The 17,568-nt window shown below is 35.6% G+C and overlaps 2 protein-coding genes across 4 annotated transcripts in view; one reads left to right on the plus strand and one right to left on the minus strand.

Moving 5' to 3' along the window:
* The first annotated feature begins 426 nt into the window (after positions 1 to 426).
* On the plus strand, positions 427 to 12,263 carry ccne2 (cyclin E2). 2 transcript variants are annotated; one of them, XM_088601608.1, is made up of 12 exons: positions 427 to 591; positions 1,540 to 1,576; positions 1,687 to 1,762; positions 1,851 to 1,910; positions 2,747 to 2,892; positions 3,464 to 3,599; positions 4,145 to 4,291; positions 5,645 to 5,740; positions 8,435 to 8,569; positions 8,860 to 8,971; positions 9,556 to 9,713; positions 11,145 to 12,263. In XM_088601608.1, the coding sequence occupies exons 2-12, from the start codon at positions 1,563 to 1,565 to the stop codon at positions 11,250 to 11,252; spliced, it is 1,188 nt and encodes a 395-aa protein (XP_088457734.1). In that variant the 5' UTR covers positions 427 to 591; positions 1,540 to 1,562; the 3' UTR covers positions 11,253 to 12,263. The 2 variants fall into 2 exon arrangements, with proteins under 2 accessions (XP_088457734.1, XP_088457735.1); XM_088601609.1 differs by lacking the exon at positions 427 to 591 and adding an exon at positions 953 to 975.
* Positions 12,212 to 17,568, minus strand: part of ints8 (integrator complex subunit 8) — a 43,611-nt gene continuing 38,254 nt past the window's right edge. For both annotated transcript variants that reach the window (XM_088601607.1, XM_088601606.1), the window contains exons 25-28: positions 17,235 to 17,308; positions 17,084 to 17,148; positions 16,176 to 16,219; positions 12,212 to 12,409 (exon numbers count right to left, since the gene is read on the minus strand). In XM_088601607.1, coding sequence (XP_088457733.1) covers positions 12,293 to 12,409; positions 16,176 to 16,219; positions 17,084 to 17,148; positions 17,235 to 17,308 — 300 coding nt within the window. In that variant the 3' untranslated portion in view covers positions 12,212 to 12,292. The remainder of the gene's footprint in view (positions 12,410 to 16,175; positions 16,220 to 17,083; positions 17,149 to 17,234; positions 17,309 to 17,568) is intronic.

Raw genomic sequence — 17,568 nt, forward strand, 5'->3', positions numbered from 1 at the left:
AAAAAAGGTAATAAGAAAAGCCGATGATAAAGTTGCCTCCTCTCATACAGCTGACTTGGCGCTAAACCACGTGCAAGCCTCTGTTTACATTTTGAGAAGTGTGCACGTTGTGCGCTCTAGCCTAGCTTCTATTGGTTACAATCCGGCTGAACACCGCCTAGTGGGTGGGTCTGATGGTTGATTGCCAAAAGAGAACATCGAGAAATTAAAAATACTATCCGGATTATTATTTTTTTAAATAAATGAATAAAAGCATATTAAAAGCGAATCGGTTACGCTTGAATGTAGCAAAACACTCTTATCTATAAATATTTTCTACCCGCTCCCCCGTTTTTAGGGAGGAGTTATGCTGTATTGTTGTGCTGTATTGCTTACTAACGTTTCATTTTTAAAATCTGATAACTATTACGGGAAGCAAAAATAAATGCACAACATTTTAATATCTACATCGCGTAACTTCTTTACATTTTGTATAGGTTAACATACGTTACATGCAACATTATCCAGGGGTACACATGCGCACTAGCCGGGAATGTTGGTAGATATAAGACTTGGCGCCGGCGCCAGCTGATGAGTTCACTTCATTTTCTGGTAAGGCTTGCCGCTTAAGGTTTGCTATATGATCGTTGATATGTTTTTCTTTAAAAAAATAATTGCTTACTTTTGGATGATTTTGATTATTATTAATACAGGAACACGGGCAGTTAAAAACATAAAGTAAGCTAATTGTAGACGTTTTATGCAATTTGATGAAGGTATCTTAGTTATAATGTACAGTAACAAAATTATTGGTTTCTACACCGTGAAAGCCTTTACTCAAACACGTCTTAAATATGAAATGCTTACAATTATTGTGATGTTTAGGTTGCTGTTTTTTGGGAGGGGATTCCCATCACTTGTATTTTGTGAGCTATTTTGCTACTTTTTGGAGGGACGTGGCGAAATGAAACTACTGATGACCCGCATCAGCAAAACGTAAAATAACTTTTACGTTATTGCTTACTTTATATTGTGATTGCTATACTTTAGTTTAACAGAATAACAAAATCTGCTATATGTCTGTAGAAATGGACGTGTACCTTTTGTGTGTTTTTGACGCCGGGAGGGAAGGTAGTAACGTGACTAAAGGTCCAGTCGTATTCCTACCCGCTTAGAGAAATTGGCGCGGAGCTGACTTTAACAAAATGTAAAAAATATCAATTGAGATTATTTTCCTGGTATTTTGGGGATTTGTGATGCTTTAAGGGTTGAATATTGAAAAGGGCTTAGTGATATTGTTGAATATTCACATGAATAAGGCAATTTTATTCCAAGTGTCTGGAGCTCTTTTACAGAATCGTCACTTGCTTTACCGCCGCAACGGCCTACGTGTGCATTGTATGAAATAATTTTTATGAGACATCCTCTCGTGAAGTTACTTTAAAATGTTTATAAACTCAGCGGAAAGTTTGTTTAGGGAGACACTTTGTTGCTAAACGTGCTATATTCCACATATTGTTTGTTATAATGTAATTTCTTTCTTTCCCTTACTGGTGCCAGAAGCAAGATTTGTAACTACAAGGATGTCAAGGCGCAGGTAAAATTACAATATTGTTAACGGTTACGTATGTTCTATTCTTATGAATACGTTTGTTAAAATATTTCTTAAAACATACTAAACTTTAGATTTACCTTCTTCATTTGCAGTGGCCGCTTACAATCTAGAAACGAGAACATTACAAGTCCTCCTATTACCAAGGTTACAAGAAAAAGAAAACCGGAGGTTAGTGCCCGCAGTATCGAATTCAAATGTTTAATACATTTAACATTCAGACGTGTGTAAGTGTACAATATCTTCTGTGTTTTAAAAGGAATGCAACAAAAAGAAATCGGAACAAGCTACGATCAAAAGGCAAAGTTATGCGATACAGGTAAGGAAATTGTTCATTGTGCTTGTGAGGTATTCCCTATGACTTGTGAGGTTTACTTATCAACAGCATCAATATAGAAATATGTATTTTTGTAGCATCTATAAGGAGATAAAATATTGTCTTACAAATAGGTAAACGGAACAAATTCAGGATGTTTGCTTGTTTGCTTGTTTTCCTAACATTGAACAATGGGGGGGAAATTAACAATTTTCGAATAAGAAATGCGGGTTTGCGGTCAGCAGCGGTAGTTCTTGGAGGCCACAGAGCATCTGACAGTATGTTACTGAGTAATTGTGTCAAAACGCCGCTGTTGCTGTATGCGCCTTGGCTCTGTATCTATCAGAGCTACTCCAGTTTGGGCCCTCCCATTACAGCCCAGTTTACCCGCCTAATCCTAATCGCATTCTTTGTTGCTGCATTTATTATTACATTGAAATAGCACTGTATTACATATGCAGAGTTTATTTTTTGAATATTTAAAAAATCAACTAAGTACTGTATATTGTTGGACTGTTTTTCCTGCCAAATTATTTTATTATATTTTTGAATTTCGACTTGCAAGGTAATTATGTTCATTTGCCACCATTAACAAAGCTCATGGAAAATAAAATGAAGGGATGTTATTTTAAGATAATGGGTAAATTTCACGTTTAACTCCATGAAGACCTAAATGACTCCTGATTAATAATTCATGTGACTGTGTCTCGGGCACCTTTTTGGAAAGGTTTATTTAGCATATCAGGAAGCTCAGCATGTTTACTAACTTTATTTATGTGTCTGTGTTCACTGCAGCTTGCTGTTCAGTGAAGTATTTACTGAAAAGTTCTCCTTTGCAGAATCGATGGGCACCAGGAGAGATCAGTCCTTGCACCTTTATTGAAACGCCACACAAGGAATTGGAGACCACTCAGGACCTGTCTAGTTTCAAGCAGTTCCGATTCAAAAATCTTTTCATAAAACCTTCACCTTTGCCGTGTCTCAGGTAGATTACATTTTTTTGGCTTTTCATTGTGTTGTTGAAGTTTCCTGAGGATGTGAATGTAGCCATTCTGTTTTTTTTAGTGATGGCGATACGTTTTTTTTTCATTCACTTCACTTTAACAAGACAAAGAATTGCCCCAACTCTTTGTGTAAGGTTCCTATCCCATGTCCTGTTTGGTGTTTTTATTGATTTGTTTGTACTTAAAAATTTTAAACTTACTTCAGAACTCACCTGCTACCACATACATTAAAAACAAATAGGAAATCACAGCATCCACCAAATTTATTATTTGTCCTAATTTTTAACATGGAGTTAATTACTTGGCTTGTTAAAATGTGATTAAAAACAAATACGACATATGTTTCTTTATGTGTATCTGTGCTAACTTGCTTAAAAGGTATAGATCATATTTGAATATGCATGTCACTCTTATGTAGAGCACAGTAACCTTGTCAAGTTCTAGGCTATGTAGAACTATTATTTCAAATGTTTGTAGACCCTTTTACTTCTACATGCTTATTAGTACCGTGTTCATATGATAAGTGATGAAGTTGAGGGTTTTGATTGACAGCTGGGGGAGTTCAGAGGATGTGTGGATTAAGATGTTGAACAAGGAGCTGAAATACGTCCATGACAAGAGCGTCCTGCATCAGCACCCAAGACTGCAGCCAAAGATGAGGGCCATTCTGCTGGACTGGCTTTTGGAGGTGCGCAATGAACAGCCTGTTTGAGCGACCAAGTGTTACAGTAACCACTCTAACTAATTTTGGGCAGAAATATGCAATTGTGGTCGTTTCTCCGAAATTTAGTTCGGCAAGTTGTGAATCTGAATCTGAATTCCACAGCTTTTGTGTTTTGAGTAGTGCACTTCATTTAAAGTTTATGCTCCCATAAAAACAATAAAAATTCCATTAGAAATTTCTGCTGTCAATGTAAGGGAGAATTTGTTCTCAATTCATTCATTAAGTAAAGCATTCAACAAATTTCCACATCAGTGATATTTTTGTTATTGTTCATCCACAACATCAGTGAGATGCAGACTAAACAAAAGGCCTTTTCTTAGTCTATGAAAATGGTAGAGTGATGATAACTCAGTACAGCCACATTGTACTATAGACTGATGTACATTTCTTATTTCTGTCCCTCCTGTACATTTTTATTATTTTCAGTTCTATCAAAATGTTAACTAACAATGCTTGCAGTTTTTATATTGAATTCATTATTCAACTTATCTTTTACAAAATGTTTCTAGGTAAGCGAGGTTTACACTCTGCATCGAGAAACGTTCTACTTGGCACAAGACTTTTTCGACAGGTTCATGCTGACACAAGAGAACATCAACAAGAACAGGCTGCAGCTTATCGGCATTACCTCCCTCTTCATTGCCTCCAAAATAGAGGTAATCTTCTCTTTTTTTTTTGTAGAGGTTTTTCTCCTTCATCAAGGAGAGCAGATTAATTGGCCCGGGTGTGAGTATGTCCCAAATTGACACAAGAGGTACATATTGCCATAAAGGCATCAACGTCTTGTGTATACATATTGGTTTTATGGTTTGGTGCTTAATAGTGGTCTTAGGCCAACATATTGTTCCTGATCATGAAGACAAGATACTACTGTACGTGGAGATTGATATACTAGTATGGAGTTTGAAGGTTGATAGTGTGTGCTTTACAGTACAGAAAACAGTAGCTGCTCCTGTTTTATTAATGGCTCCTTCACTGTACAAAGCTGGTTTAAGTGATAGTTGGTAGTTATATGGTACATCAGCCATATGTCTGGTATCACTCACTGCATGCAATGTATTACATTTTTTTTCCACAATTTCTTCCTCAGATTTTGGAAATCATTTGTATAGGTCTTTCATAGCATAACCCATACAGCTTTTTTCTGCAACTTTGATACAATCCCTGTTATTTTATGTGAAGGGATGTAGATTGTTGTTGGTCCTGTACAGTGTGCTCTCTGCATAGCTTACAGTTCTTTCTGCATTTAAATCTTGAATAATCATATTTTTAAAATAGTTTATATAACTGCACATTATACATTAACATAAACCATCATGAACTATTGCTAAAACACATTACAGGATTTTCAAATAACTTTTTTTAATCAAGAATGTACATTTGATATGAACTCCATGAAGCAAAAGTATTACTGCTGCATCAAATATTGGAAAACAGTGTTAAAAAATTGCTTAAAGTCCTATAACAAGGTAAAAACCTAGAGTAAAAATATAAGGCTGAAAAGCAGTGCTTAAGAACAGGTTTTAATCATCTTTTTAAAAATAAAGGTGTGATTCTTTGCCATTCCACAAGTATTAAATGAAAAGTGAATTTGGTCTCATTTTTAAAAAAGAAAAACAACAACTTTCAAATATTGGTAACCTGAATATAAATACAATAGTCAATAAGGTATGTACCCATGGCTAAATATTCACATGCACTCCCACTTACTATTTTAATGTTGGGAAAAATCGTACATTTTTATTAAAATAACTGTGAGAACCAAAATAACTTGATTTAATTATTGTAGGTCTAGAAGAGAACCTTAGAAAGGTTCAAAATAACCCAGCTTTAGACTTAACATTAGCAAGGAATGTGCACTAATGAAGAGTTTTCATCATCTAGTTGTTTCTGTACTTGATGGTGTGAATTATTGTCTTTCTGCTCCGTTTTTAGGGTACATCTCCTTTTCAGCCACTCCTGTCACCTTTTGTTATCTTACAATGTGTTTGTCTTGTGTTTTGTTTTAGGAAATCTATCCTCCCAAGCTGCATGAGTTTGCATATGTCACAGATGGTGCCTGTTTGGAGGATGAAATCGTAGACATGGAACTGATCATGTTAAAGGTGACTGCTAATATATTTGTTGAAATGAAAAACTTTAAATACTGATAGAACATGTTTTGCATGCAACATTGAATAGGAGTCATCCATGGTAAAGTGGTCTGCTTTGTCCGTTTTATTGATTCCACCTCCTGCATTTTTAAGTTTTTAAGACTACACAAACATTTTTTTAAATTTTATCAGAATATGTACAAAAATATTGCAGTTATAGTGTGTAATCTTTTTTTTTTACATTTAATCATGTCATGACAAAATCAGATCATGCCTGATTTAAGTGAAGACCAAACTTAGAAAAAAAGTGAAAGACTTTTAGGTACTGGTGCTTACATGTAAGTGTCTTATGTGGTTCTGGAAAATATCTTTCCAAAAATATGTACAGTTTTATTTAAATAATTTAAAAATTTGCATTGATCATTCTAAAACACTAATGACTTGGACTGTGATGCCAGTGATTTAAAAAAAAAAATTTTCAGCACATTTATTTTGAAAGGATTTGCAAGATAATTAGCCTGATGATCAAGCAGATCATGAGCTCTGATGATGGCAGTTACTAACCTCAATATGAGAATCCTATGAGCGATTACATGTGCATGTAAAGAGCCACAAAGAACTCATTTCATTAATTCAACTGATTAGTTATGGTACCATTTGTTGTATCAATCCAATAGAACAGTGCTAGTTACATTGAAGTACTCATAGTGGACCTAGTATAGTGGGCATTTGAAACATATACTTTTGTTCCAGTAATGCAGAATTGCAGACATTTTTATACAACTGTAACACTTTCCGCTCCCATCAAGGGGAAAAATAATTTCATTTGGTATCTTGTAATTATGATTATACATATTATGTATAATATGGTGCAATGACAGCACCAACCACTCAGCTTGAACTTTGGGTTTGGTGTTAATGACCATCTCCAGCACTGCAGAATGTGCATTTAACTGGAGTTTATTCATAATGAAATGTTACAATTTGTAACTAATGTAAACACAATTATAACTGTTGCATTTTAGTGACATAATTGTCTCATACTTAAGCGATAACATATGAATTTTCCTTGATTGCAGCAATGCTCTTTCGTATTTAGTTAGAATGACTGGGGTGTACAAATGTACTCTGAACATCCTGCACAAGACTTTGTATAGTGGTAATTCTAACTTGCGCCTTTTTTTCACTTCACAGTGATACTTCATTTTCTTCTTTATGCAGAAAAAAACTGTGGTGGTCATCTACAAAAATTGTAGCCATGTTTTAATCTATTGTTACAAAAGAGAGAGAATTACAGAAATAATCAAGTGTGATAATCAGATATCTATTTTAACAATCATAACCCCCAAATTGTAAAAGCTATGCCAAGAACATACCTGAGTGTTTGGTATAATTAGAGGCACTTCTTTGTTTTCCAGTATAGCTTTGGTGAAAAGAGTAATAAATCCGGTGTACCAATTTAAACACATTTATTAATAGTGACAAGGACACTAAACAACACACAATATACAAGTTACTCTATTTACAAACAAGGTATCTCGGGGGCCAATGTCCTGACCACCCTAAAAAAAACCCAGACAGCTACCAAGTATATGACACAGTACACATGCCAAAAAGACAGATGAACCTGCCTTATCCACTAAACAGAATACAACCTAGAGTTAAATCTCTATAAATCCAGACACAAAATGAATGGGAACCTATCTCCCTGCTCTAACAATGCATCCACTAACCCATGGTCTGGATAGGCCATTTATAACTTTATTCTTTTTACAGGAAATCTAAAAACAACACAATCTCAAGCTCTCTTATAAGGTCAAATACTTAACTCAAATCTGATCTTAAAGGTTGATGGGAACAAGAACCTTGCGTTTGTATATGTATAACTCAGTATACATTTCACTTCCTTTCTTGTGTTGAAGAGAAATGCTCATGTTGACACTAGATAGGTGTTTGACACTAACACTAACTAATTTAGATCCAAATGTTTTAGCTTTATGGATGTGTGTAGACCAACTTATGATGTTACATTGTTTCTGTCTGCCAGATTGACTAAATTTGACTACACTTAATATTGACTGCTCATTTGCTTTGCAATGTACCTTGAGTTGCTGTGATCTTGTTTTTAAAGAATATAATTGATATAAAAATAAATGTTTCTTCTCATGTTGTTGTACAGCAACAAAATAGTAGAAACCTAGTTATTAAAGTAGAAAGTACTAATAAAGAATTATTTAGAATTATGGTATTTTTATTACTGATATTAATATTAAAGTAGAAAGTACTACTGGAGCCATTGATTAAATTCTTAATGTTCATAATGTGTATTTATCTCTATCATGATGATGATCATCTAGTAACACCCACATTGTGTCTAAGATCTTGGAAACCCTACAGTGGACATAAAGATCAAAAGTATGAACTGGTAGAGGATTTGGTTAATTGTAAAAACATGGCTAGTTAGTGGACAAGGTAGTACAAAAGTCATGTTAAACCGCAACAAAGTCCTGTTTTATTGTGTTCCAAATAGGGATAAAAGGCTCTGAGCTTAAGTACTTTTAAGATTAAAATGGATCATTGAAGCAGTTCCAGCTTATACAAAAAATAAGTTTTATTACATTCATACAGAGCATAGATGTGCCATATACAGTGTATATATATATAAACTACTGAATGACAACTTAATTTTCTTATTTTTTTTGTCAGGCACTCAACTGGAATCTCTGTCCTGAGACTGTCATCTCATGGCTGAAACTGTATATGCAGGTGGAATCTTTGACAGATGATCCTAATGTTTTACTACCTCAGTTTTCTCAGGAGACTTTCATACAGATCACACAGGTAATTATATAAGTCATTACATTACCAATTAACCTGTAGAAACAGTCTCTACATTTATAAAATACAAATGATCATTTTGAGGAAGTACACCAACTGATGTGTTATGTATATTGCATTTAATGGGAATTTACATAACGTATGTTAATTTAATTTTACATTAGTTTAATTGAAGTTATATTATGCTAGTTTCAATGATACTAAATTGTGTATTTTTAAGACGAAATCAGCAGTTTTGCCTTTTTTCATTTGTTTTTTTTAATGTGTTAATTTTCTTGATTTTATTTCTTTAGCTTTTAGACTTGTGTATACTTGATATCAATTCTTTGGACTACCAGTATGGGATATTGGCAGCAGCTGCATTTTACCACTTTACTTCATTTGAAGTAGTTCAAAAAGCTTCAGGTAAGTTTTTGTTATTTTGGTGCTATTTTTTAATCAATATTTCTTGACTTTCATTAATGCAAATTTGTAATTGTCAGTTACATATATTGGTATTCTGAATTTAACTAAATTATGTATTGTAGGTTAGCTAAGATTAAGCTTTGTGAGCTGTAACACAATGCGATAAGCGGAACAGTACTGTAAATACAAAGGTGAATAATAACATCTAAATTTGTCAGGAGATGATCAGAGAAAGCATTTCTCATGTTATTAGGTCTGGTTTTTCCACAGGAGTTTAGAGGACAGTGTTGGATTCTGTTGATGAAAACACTTATTTTGGGGAAAGTGTCAAAAGTAAATATCACTTTCTTAGAACCTCAGGTCTGATTGCTTCAGCCTGTGGACCAAAAAGAATTCATGCCAAGTGAATTCTTGGCAGGAATTGTAATTGCTACAACTCAAACTACAGAACAATGCATTTTAATTCCCTTATCTAGTTTTTCTTAGAATACAAGGATTGGCCTGGCCAAAATAAACAAAAGAAGGCCATTTGGTCTTCCGGTCAGAATCACAGTCTGCTTACAAAATGCTTTTGTATTTTTAAGGCTTAACGTGGAACAGTATTTCAAGCTGTGTGAATTGGATGGCTCCCTTTGCGATGACTGTGAGAGAGGGTCCCCCAGCACAACTGAAAGGTTTCAAAAAGGTCTCTGCAGAGGACAGGCACAACATCCAGACACACAGAGATTACCTAGCTATGTTGGTAAGTATTGGCCATATTGGTAAATGAGATTTGTTAAGGCTTTGAATGCCATATTATTAAGATAGTTGGCAACTTAAAAGCAAGTGTTTTTATAGTTTTTCATTAAACAAACAGCCCCATTACTAGCAAGTGCTACAAAATTAAAATTATAGTAGGCAAGCATAAAAACATTATCTATACAATTGTATTACTCAAGCTCAAAAGGGCACAACATGCCCATGACTGATTGTCCGTCAATCTGATAGTCCCTCACGTGCCTGATTGAACCTCTTATTTAGGGCACAATTCCCCAATACACCAACATCAAACATCAAGCTCTATAGAGCAGTCAGATTGCTGGCTCTGCGTTACCTCTCGACCGCAAGCTTTATTAATTTTAGCATTGAACATTGATCTAGAGGTGACTTTTTCTCTCAAAGCTCTGCACTTGCATTCCGTCCTGTGTGCTCACTGCAGCACCTTCAGTGTAATTCTGTACTTCATTCTGTTTATTCTGCGGTGTATTTTGCATTGTAGCTAATTGCTACAATTCGGACTTGTGGGTTGCAGTTGACCTGATGTGTGGAGCCGAGAGTGTTCTTTGGTAGCTCTTATTAGTGTATTGTAGAAAAATGGCCATTGAATGAAAATACTGTTTGATTTAAGGTTTTGTTTATGTGTATATTTAAGGAAACCAGAAGCAATGGGCATTATGAACTGCTGCATCACACTGCAAGTAGGGGTGCCAAGTCCTGGAGTCTTGCTTCCTCTACACATACTCATTTCAGTTTAGAACTGAACGTACCAAGTGACTTTTGTTGAACCAGTTTGACACATTTTTCCAGCTATAAAGGTTTGCGTATTTAGAGGTCTATAAAACCTGCTGAAAACATACACTACTTAATAGTAGACCCAGGACTGGACCAGTTAGCACCGTAGAATGTCATCAATAGGGCTTGTGCTGGCTCTCATACAAAAACTATTGAGTAACACAGTAAATGTGATAAAACATTTACTGTGTTAATGGGTGGAGCGGTGGCTCTGTGGCTAAGGATCTGCGCCTGTGGCTAGAAGGTTGCCGGTTCAAATCCTGCAGCCGGCAGAGAAATCCTACTCTGTTGGGCTCCTGAGCAAGGCCCTTAACCCTAGCTGCTCCAGGGACGCTGTACTGTGGCTGACCCTGCGCTCTGACCCCAAGCTTCTCTCCCTGTCTGTGTGTCTCATGGAGAGCAAGCTGGGGTATGTGAAAAGACTAATTCCTAATGCAAGAAATTGTATATGGCTAATGAAGTAATCTTATCTTATCTTAAAACAGGATGATAATGATAGCTACTGTAAGCATGCTATTAAATTAAATCTACTATTGTTTTTGAAGCACGATGATTAGGGCAGAGATGATGTAATGGTTAACAGGAAATATGTATATACAAATAAATGTTTTACTCTTTTCAGAATGTAGCTCACCAAAAGCTGCAAGAGAATCTAGGACGATTATCACCAGTGTCAGTGGGAGGAATCCTGACTCCACCAAAGAGCACAGAAAAGCCAGCTACATACTAAATAAGGAGCTCTCAAAGGAATAACGAGGATTTGTCAAATTTGTGATTGTTAATAAAGAAAATCCCAGAACACTTTTATTTAAAAAGAAGCATATTCCGTTGAGGTTGTATACAATACTTCATGGATTTATTGTGAATTTTAATGTATTTATGCTGTACTGAAAATCAGACTGGGTTGACGTGTGAAGTTCTTTACCAAAACTAACATCAATGGTAAATATATGGTCTTTTTTTTAACAAAAGATCATAAGTAGGTACGTAATTGTGGGTTAGCGTTGCATTAACTTGGTGCAGTATTTCTCGAGCTTTTAAAGGAATATTTAAAGTAGTATGATACGTATGTCTTAACTGTGAAAGTGCATTTAGGATTCTTATATGTTGAGGTTAACTGTCATGATGAGATTAATTCACTTCCTTGTACAGGGATATACAGTACATTGATGCTGTAACTATTCTTTGTACACCAGCCACACATGCAATTTTTAGCTGAACATTCTTGTGCAGAAATGTAATTCCTGGAAGACTTGATTTTTGTAAAAAATGTGCAAGACTGTTAAGGGTATTTATCTTTTTTGTTATTATAAATGTTATTAGTCCTACATCCAGTGTTAATCTATATTAACAATTAAATAACTTTTTTAACTTAATATCATTGCCACTAGCACATATTTAACGGAAAGTACAGGTATAGGTTTGGGTTTGATACCTGTATCTTGTCAACCCTTGCCTACAGCGATAATGTGATGGGCATGGAATTTTGCCCTCTAAACTTAAAGTATTTTCATTACATCAACAACCCTCTCAGGACTTCTAGTTCATGACTTGGTTTAGCTGCACTATAAATTGTTACTTGTTTCAAGGTTAGCAAAATTGGTCATGCTGACCTACTACACATGTTATAAGAAATGCTAATTCACTTGACTGTAAATATGTATACATGTACATAAAACAATGCCAGAATTGTATGTTTTAATGTTTATTTTCTAATGTGTAATAAAATATGTATACAGTAGCTTTTTTTCTGTACTCATTACATGCTCTCTAAAAATATAACTTTGCCATAGCCTGAAGAAACTTCTTTTTCCTTTTCTGGGCAGCAAGCTGCAGCACTTCCTCAGGGTTACTGGCATTCAGCTCAGTCTGTCCAATCGCTTTTATCTGAAAACAAAAAGGCTGTATCACTACACACTGGCATATTCTTACTTTTCCAAAGACAATTCAATTAATAAATGGCAAGATTTATTATAAAGTTGTACATCAACTTAAGGTCTGAAAATAAATAATCCAAAAACATTTTTTTTACTACCACTTTCAAGTTTGAATTATTCCTTTATTAACTTTGTTACATTTTTAATGCTTCTGCATAAATGTCCAGTCTGAGCAGTAACTGATATAAAGCAACTTTTTGTTCTATTTTATTTAAATTAGAATTGCAATTTTATTTACAATTTTCATTATTTGCTCACAGTAACAGTATCCATTCCCCCGTGTCCCTGGACAGACTGAGAAAGTAATTCGGAGGCATGAACTATCAAATCATTATAAAGGGCGCAGTGTTGCAAAGATGAGCAAGATAATGCAGCTGACAATTTCCAGTTGTTTAATGCCACAAAGTGAAACCAAATCAAAAATGTTTGCATTTTGCATGTTTTCAATTGAATAAATTTACCTGATTTTTATTGAATTCCTTTGAAAAATAAGAATTTATGATCAACTCACTTTAATGGTAGGTACAGTAAAATTAACAATTGCATCCACTTTAGCAATCACAGGGCAAATTTGACCTTGATCCACCTGTTTACTCTAATAAGTCACAGTCGCCTTCCTAAATTCCCAGTTCACCAAGTTGAGTGCTTCTGAAGTCTCCAGTACCTCACCAAGAGTGTGGCTGTAGCATGTTGTATGACACCTGTTTGTGTCAGAGAATAAAACAGTGCCTTTCAATACGATTTATCTTATTACTGTTAACTACAGTAATAGTTCCAGCTATTACTGTTCCAGCTAAATGAGACAAAAAGTCAAATCAGTAAGGATCTCAAAGTTTAATAAGCAAGCACACTGGTCTAAGATATTTTGCATAAAAATGACTGTCAATGAAACAGACCTTGAATTTAGATTGGATGTCTAAAGATGTAGGAACTGTAGAGTTTTTATCATTTCACTGAGACGAGGGTTGAACAGAAGTTAAACACATACTTATGTGTTAACACAAATTCATTACAGCAGAGCAAGGTAACTTTACACTCAATAATAAATAAAGTTACAATACAGTCATGCAGACAGTTCTGAAATTCTTCAAGCAAAAGTAGCTGTTTAAGTTTGTCAGAATTAGCTACTTTCCAAGCAGTACACGGGCACTAAGCCTGGGGATGGCAAGGGTTTTATATCAGCCCCCACATCCACCTGAGCAACATCCGCATCCCCAGCTTTTGCATCAGGGGGAGGTAAAAGCTATATCTCTGTTTATTTACTCAGCAAGGTAGACTTTCTCTCTTCTGTCCTAGCATACTGGAAAACCAAGAGACTAAAGAAACCTGCTATCACAATATCTGCCTTGCAACATTTCTCAAACTGCTCCAAAGTGTGGCGCAGGGTAAAATCCTGTAAAATCAATGCCCTAATGGACACACCACCAATTATCCCTACACAGCACCTGTAATACAAAGGACCACTAAAAACTAAACAAGCCCAAGTGCATGAGCACAACAAGAAGAAAAAAACTGGCTACACAATACTGATAAAAAATCCCGGACAAGCCCCCAGGTATGTTACATCCCTACTATGGTTACGTCTAGGGGAGTACAAAATGTACAGTATGTGCAAGAATAGTTATTACAGAAGTTTTAAAAACTTGCAAGATAAAGTAATACACTGTTACATTAAAACAAAACTATATGGGCACTACACAAGGTGGGGGGCACTGGGAGGCACCTAAAATATGTACTACACTATTCTAGGGCACACACTAACTCTCTTCCTGGAAGAAAAAAAAATACTTGCCCAACTCTACAACATTATCTGGACAACCAACAAGATCCTAACAGTCTCAGCACACACAATCCAACAGCTAGACTTCTAGTAAGGTGAAAAATTAAGCGCTATAGATGGGAAACAAAATACTACTTTTAATGGCACAAACCAGCACAAATGGAACACAAACAAATTAAGGGGGTCATTGTAATGTTTTGTAGAGGGAAAACTTCATGCAGATAATTCCCAACTGGATACAATTTAATATTGCCTTGTGAAACCGAAAATCCAGACTTTTGTTAACATACAGTATTTAACAAATATTTACCAAAGTTATCCTACTTATTGCTTACTGAATCTTTACAACCTCAAAATAAAATAATAATAATAATAATAATAATAATAATAATTGCTTGCACTTATATAGCGCTTTTCTGGACACTCCACTCAAAGCGCTTTACAGGTAATGGGGACTCCCCTCCACCACCACCAATGTGCAGCATCCACCTGGATGATGCGACGGCAGCCATAGTGCGCCAGAACGCTCACCACACATCAGTGGGGAGGAGAGCAGAGTAATGTAGCCAATTCATAGATGGGGATTATTAGGAGGCCATGATTGGTAAGGGCCAATGGGAAATTTGGCCAGGACACCGGGGTTACACCCCTACTCTTTTTGAGAAACGCCCTGGGATTTTTTAATGACCACAGAGAGTCAGGACCTCGGTTTTACAGTTTCACCTGCTTAGCTTCAGTGGGTTACCAGTTGTGAGTTGCAGGGTGATATGGCTGCTGGCTATTTTAGCTGCTGGCTAAAATAACCAAAAGAAAACACCTACTGGGTACACCGTGATCTCACATGCAGGTGTAAAATACAGTAGGGTTAATAACATTGTAAAATATATCAGTTTGTTTTAAAATTTGTATCTGCTGTAAGTGTTAATACAATGGTACATATAATTACAATTCTATTGCCTAATATTGAGAGTCATACACTTATTGTCAGCTGGGTGACGTTACAGTGATCAAGTCAATGAACTGCAGTATGATCAGTATACCGGATAAATATACTGTATATACAGTAAATATGAGCCGTGGTAGCTCAGATGGCAAGGGCGTCTAGCTCCTGACAGGAACGTCCCGGGTTCAATCCCAGATAGGGGCAAGCGATGGAGCTTGGTCTACTTCCTTTCAAACGGCTCCCAGGTCCACTCAGCCTGCTTTCCATATGAATACCGAGGGTTAATCCTTCTAGGGGTAATAGGCTGGCCGGAGCGTGATGCTGACCACATCACCTCCACCTCCAGTGTCGTATGGTAAGAAAAATGGTGGCCCTTGTCCCCCATTCCCCATGGGCCTTTATGGCCTGAATAGGGACATACCTACCTACAGTAAATACAGTATGATACTGTATGGCTTTAAAGCCACTACAGTACAGTATATGTGAAATATATTTTTCATGATCAAAATCTAAAGTAAAATTGTTTCCTGATTACCTGTTGCTGAAATTATTTGTTGTCTTAACTAAAATTAAGACAAATATATGATGCAAACCTCAAAAAAGCACATTGCGTTCACAACAAGTTGTTATTATAAACTTTTTATATATCTGGTTGAGTAATTTTGCTTTGTTAAACAGCACTACTTTATTTTTTATATTCATTTATATTTAACATACTGTAATATACAGTATAAAATTAAGAAAAATCTAAACAGTATTAATTTCAAGTAGGCAGCTGCGTCAGCATGCGTAGGCTGCAAAGGAACAGGTAAAGATTTAATCCATGCTGAAAAGAGAAGAACAGAAACACAACGTTTCAGCTGTGGAGTCTTCTTCACCTGAATGGTGAAGCCTCATTTGTAACCTGAAATGGCCTCGTTTGTATCCTTTTTATGTGTTAACAGTCACATATATTACACAGAAAGGATCAGATCCTGATGATTTTCTACTTACAGCTATTTGTCTTTTTTCATTCTCTCCTCTTTTATGATGAATGTCTTGATCTATGGTCAAGGAAGGACTATAGCAATTATTAAAATAACTTGCAAAGGACCAAGTCACCTACAGGACATTGAATTTCAAACCATGAATCCTATCAGACTTTATTGACAATTTGACGAAGAAAAGTTCTACAGATAATGTAAATGTTAAAGTGCTAACGTTTCATTATTTTAAAAATTGAGAATTGCTTATTATTTTTATATACCACATAATTTGAAATAGCTAATTGAGTGGTTTCATATCTTGGCTTTCTGTTTATAAATTCTATGACTGCAAAGGGGGTAGAAGAGGATGTGTAAACAGCATACTCCATCCCAACTTTGAGCCACTCTTCTAACACAGGCACACAGTCTCATACTGGAAGTTCAGTGCCAACAGAATCACATTCCTGCAAAAATGCAGTCAATACTTTTGTACTGCCACTTTGGAAATCCCCATCATGGTTAGCTTAGTGACAAGACCAATGCCTGAAACCATGATTACAGAGCTCAACCTTTAATAACTGAGCCATACCAGAGGCATTGTGTTGCCATGATGAGTTTTTCACCTCTGAATGAAATAAGGTCAGAGTTCAAAAAGTCCAATGCTTGTAAGAGATACTGAAGCTTCTCACAGATTATGTTTAATAAAAATAAAGGAGTTTTAGAACTAGAATACTAGAATAAAATAGTAAAAATGAAACATAAAAGTTTGTATTTTAACTACATTAACACTAACATACGTCACTCAGAATGACTTCATATTCACAACTCTATACACATTGGAAGAAAGGTATCTATACCCCTCATCAAAAAACACAGTTTGTCTTACAAAGGTAACCTTTTCTCCTGCTCCTGCTGTGCTGTGCACACAAAGGATACAAGTCAAATATTCAAGGATTGTCATATCCCAGATGTAGTCATAAAAGGAGTCCATAGCATCATGGCTAGAAGAAAGCAGAATTGCAGAAGATTAATTTTGCCCTCCAAAACGCAAACTGCCTGTGCCAAAACAATTCTGAGAATACTGTACCTGCTCTGCTCCTGCAAGGCTTTAAAAGCAGTCATATAATCCACTTCTCTGAGGAACTGGCAAAGTACTGCAACCTTAAAAAAAGGATATAATTTTTGTACCTGCAAAACAATTTGTATCTGTATTTCATGCAAACCTCCAGAATATGAAAGGAACCCACCATAAGACTTCCAAAGCATAGGTTATGCTAAAACAATCTACAGCAATAATGCCCCTCTCCCTACTTTTAGACGTAGAATTTCAACTTGCTGATTTTAGAAAATGAATACTCTTATCTTTTTACGTTACATAAATATCTAGTTTTGATATTTATAAGTTTATCTCCATATAAAGC

The sequence above is a fragment of the Lepisosteus platostomus genome, chromosome 12, assembly GCF_059453375.1.
Source record: "Lepisosteus platostomus isolate fLepPlt1 chromosome 12, fLepPlt1.hap1, whole genome shotgun sequence".
Taxonomy (NCBI): Eukaryota; Metazoa; Chordata; class Actinopteri; order Semionotiformes; family Lepisosteidae; genus Lepisosteus; species Lepisosteus platostomus.

Coding starts and splice junctions, on each gene's coding strand:
- ccne2 (XM_088601608.1), top strand. Junction 5,741..8,434: donor TGGAACTGATCATGTTAAAG/GTGACTGCTAAT, acceptor TTTTTTTGTCAG/GCACTCAACTGGAATCTCTG. Junction 8,570..8,859: donor CTTTCATACAGATCACACAG/GTAATTATATAA, acceptor TTATTTCTTTAG/CTTTTAGACTTGTGTATACT.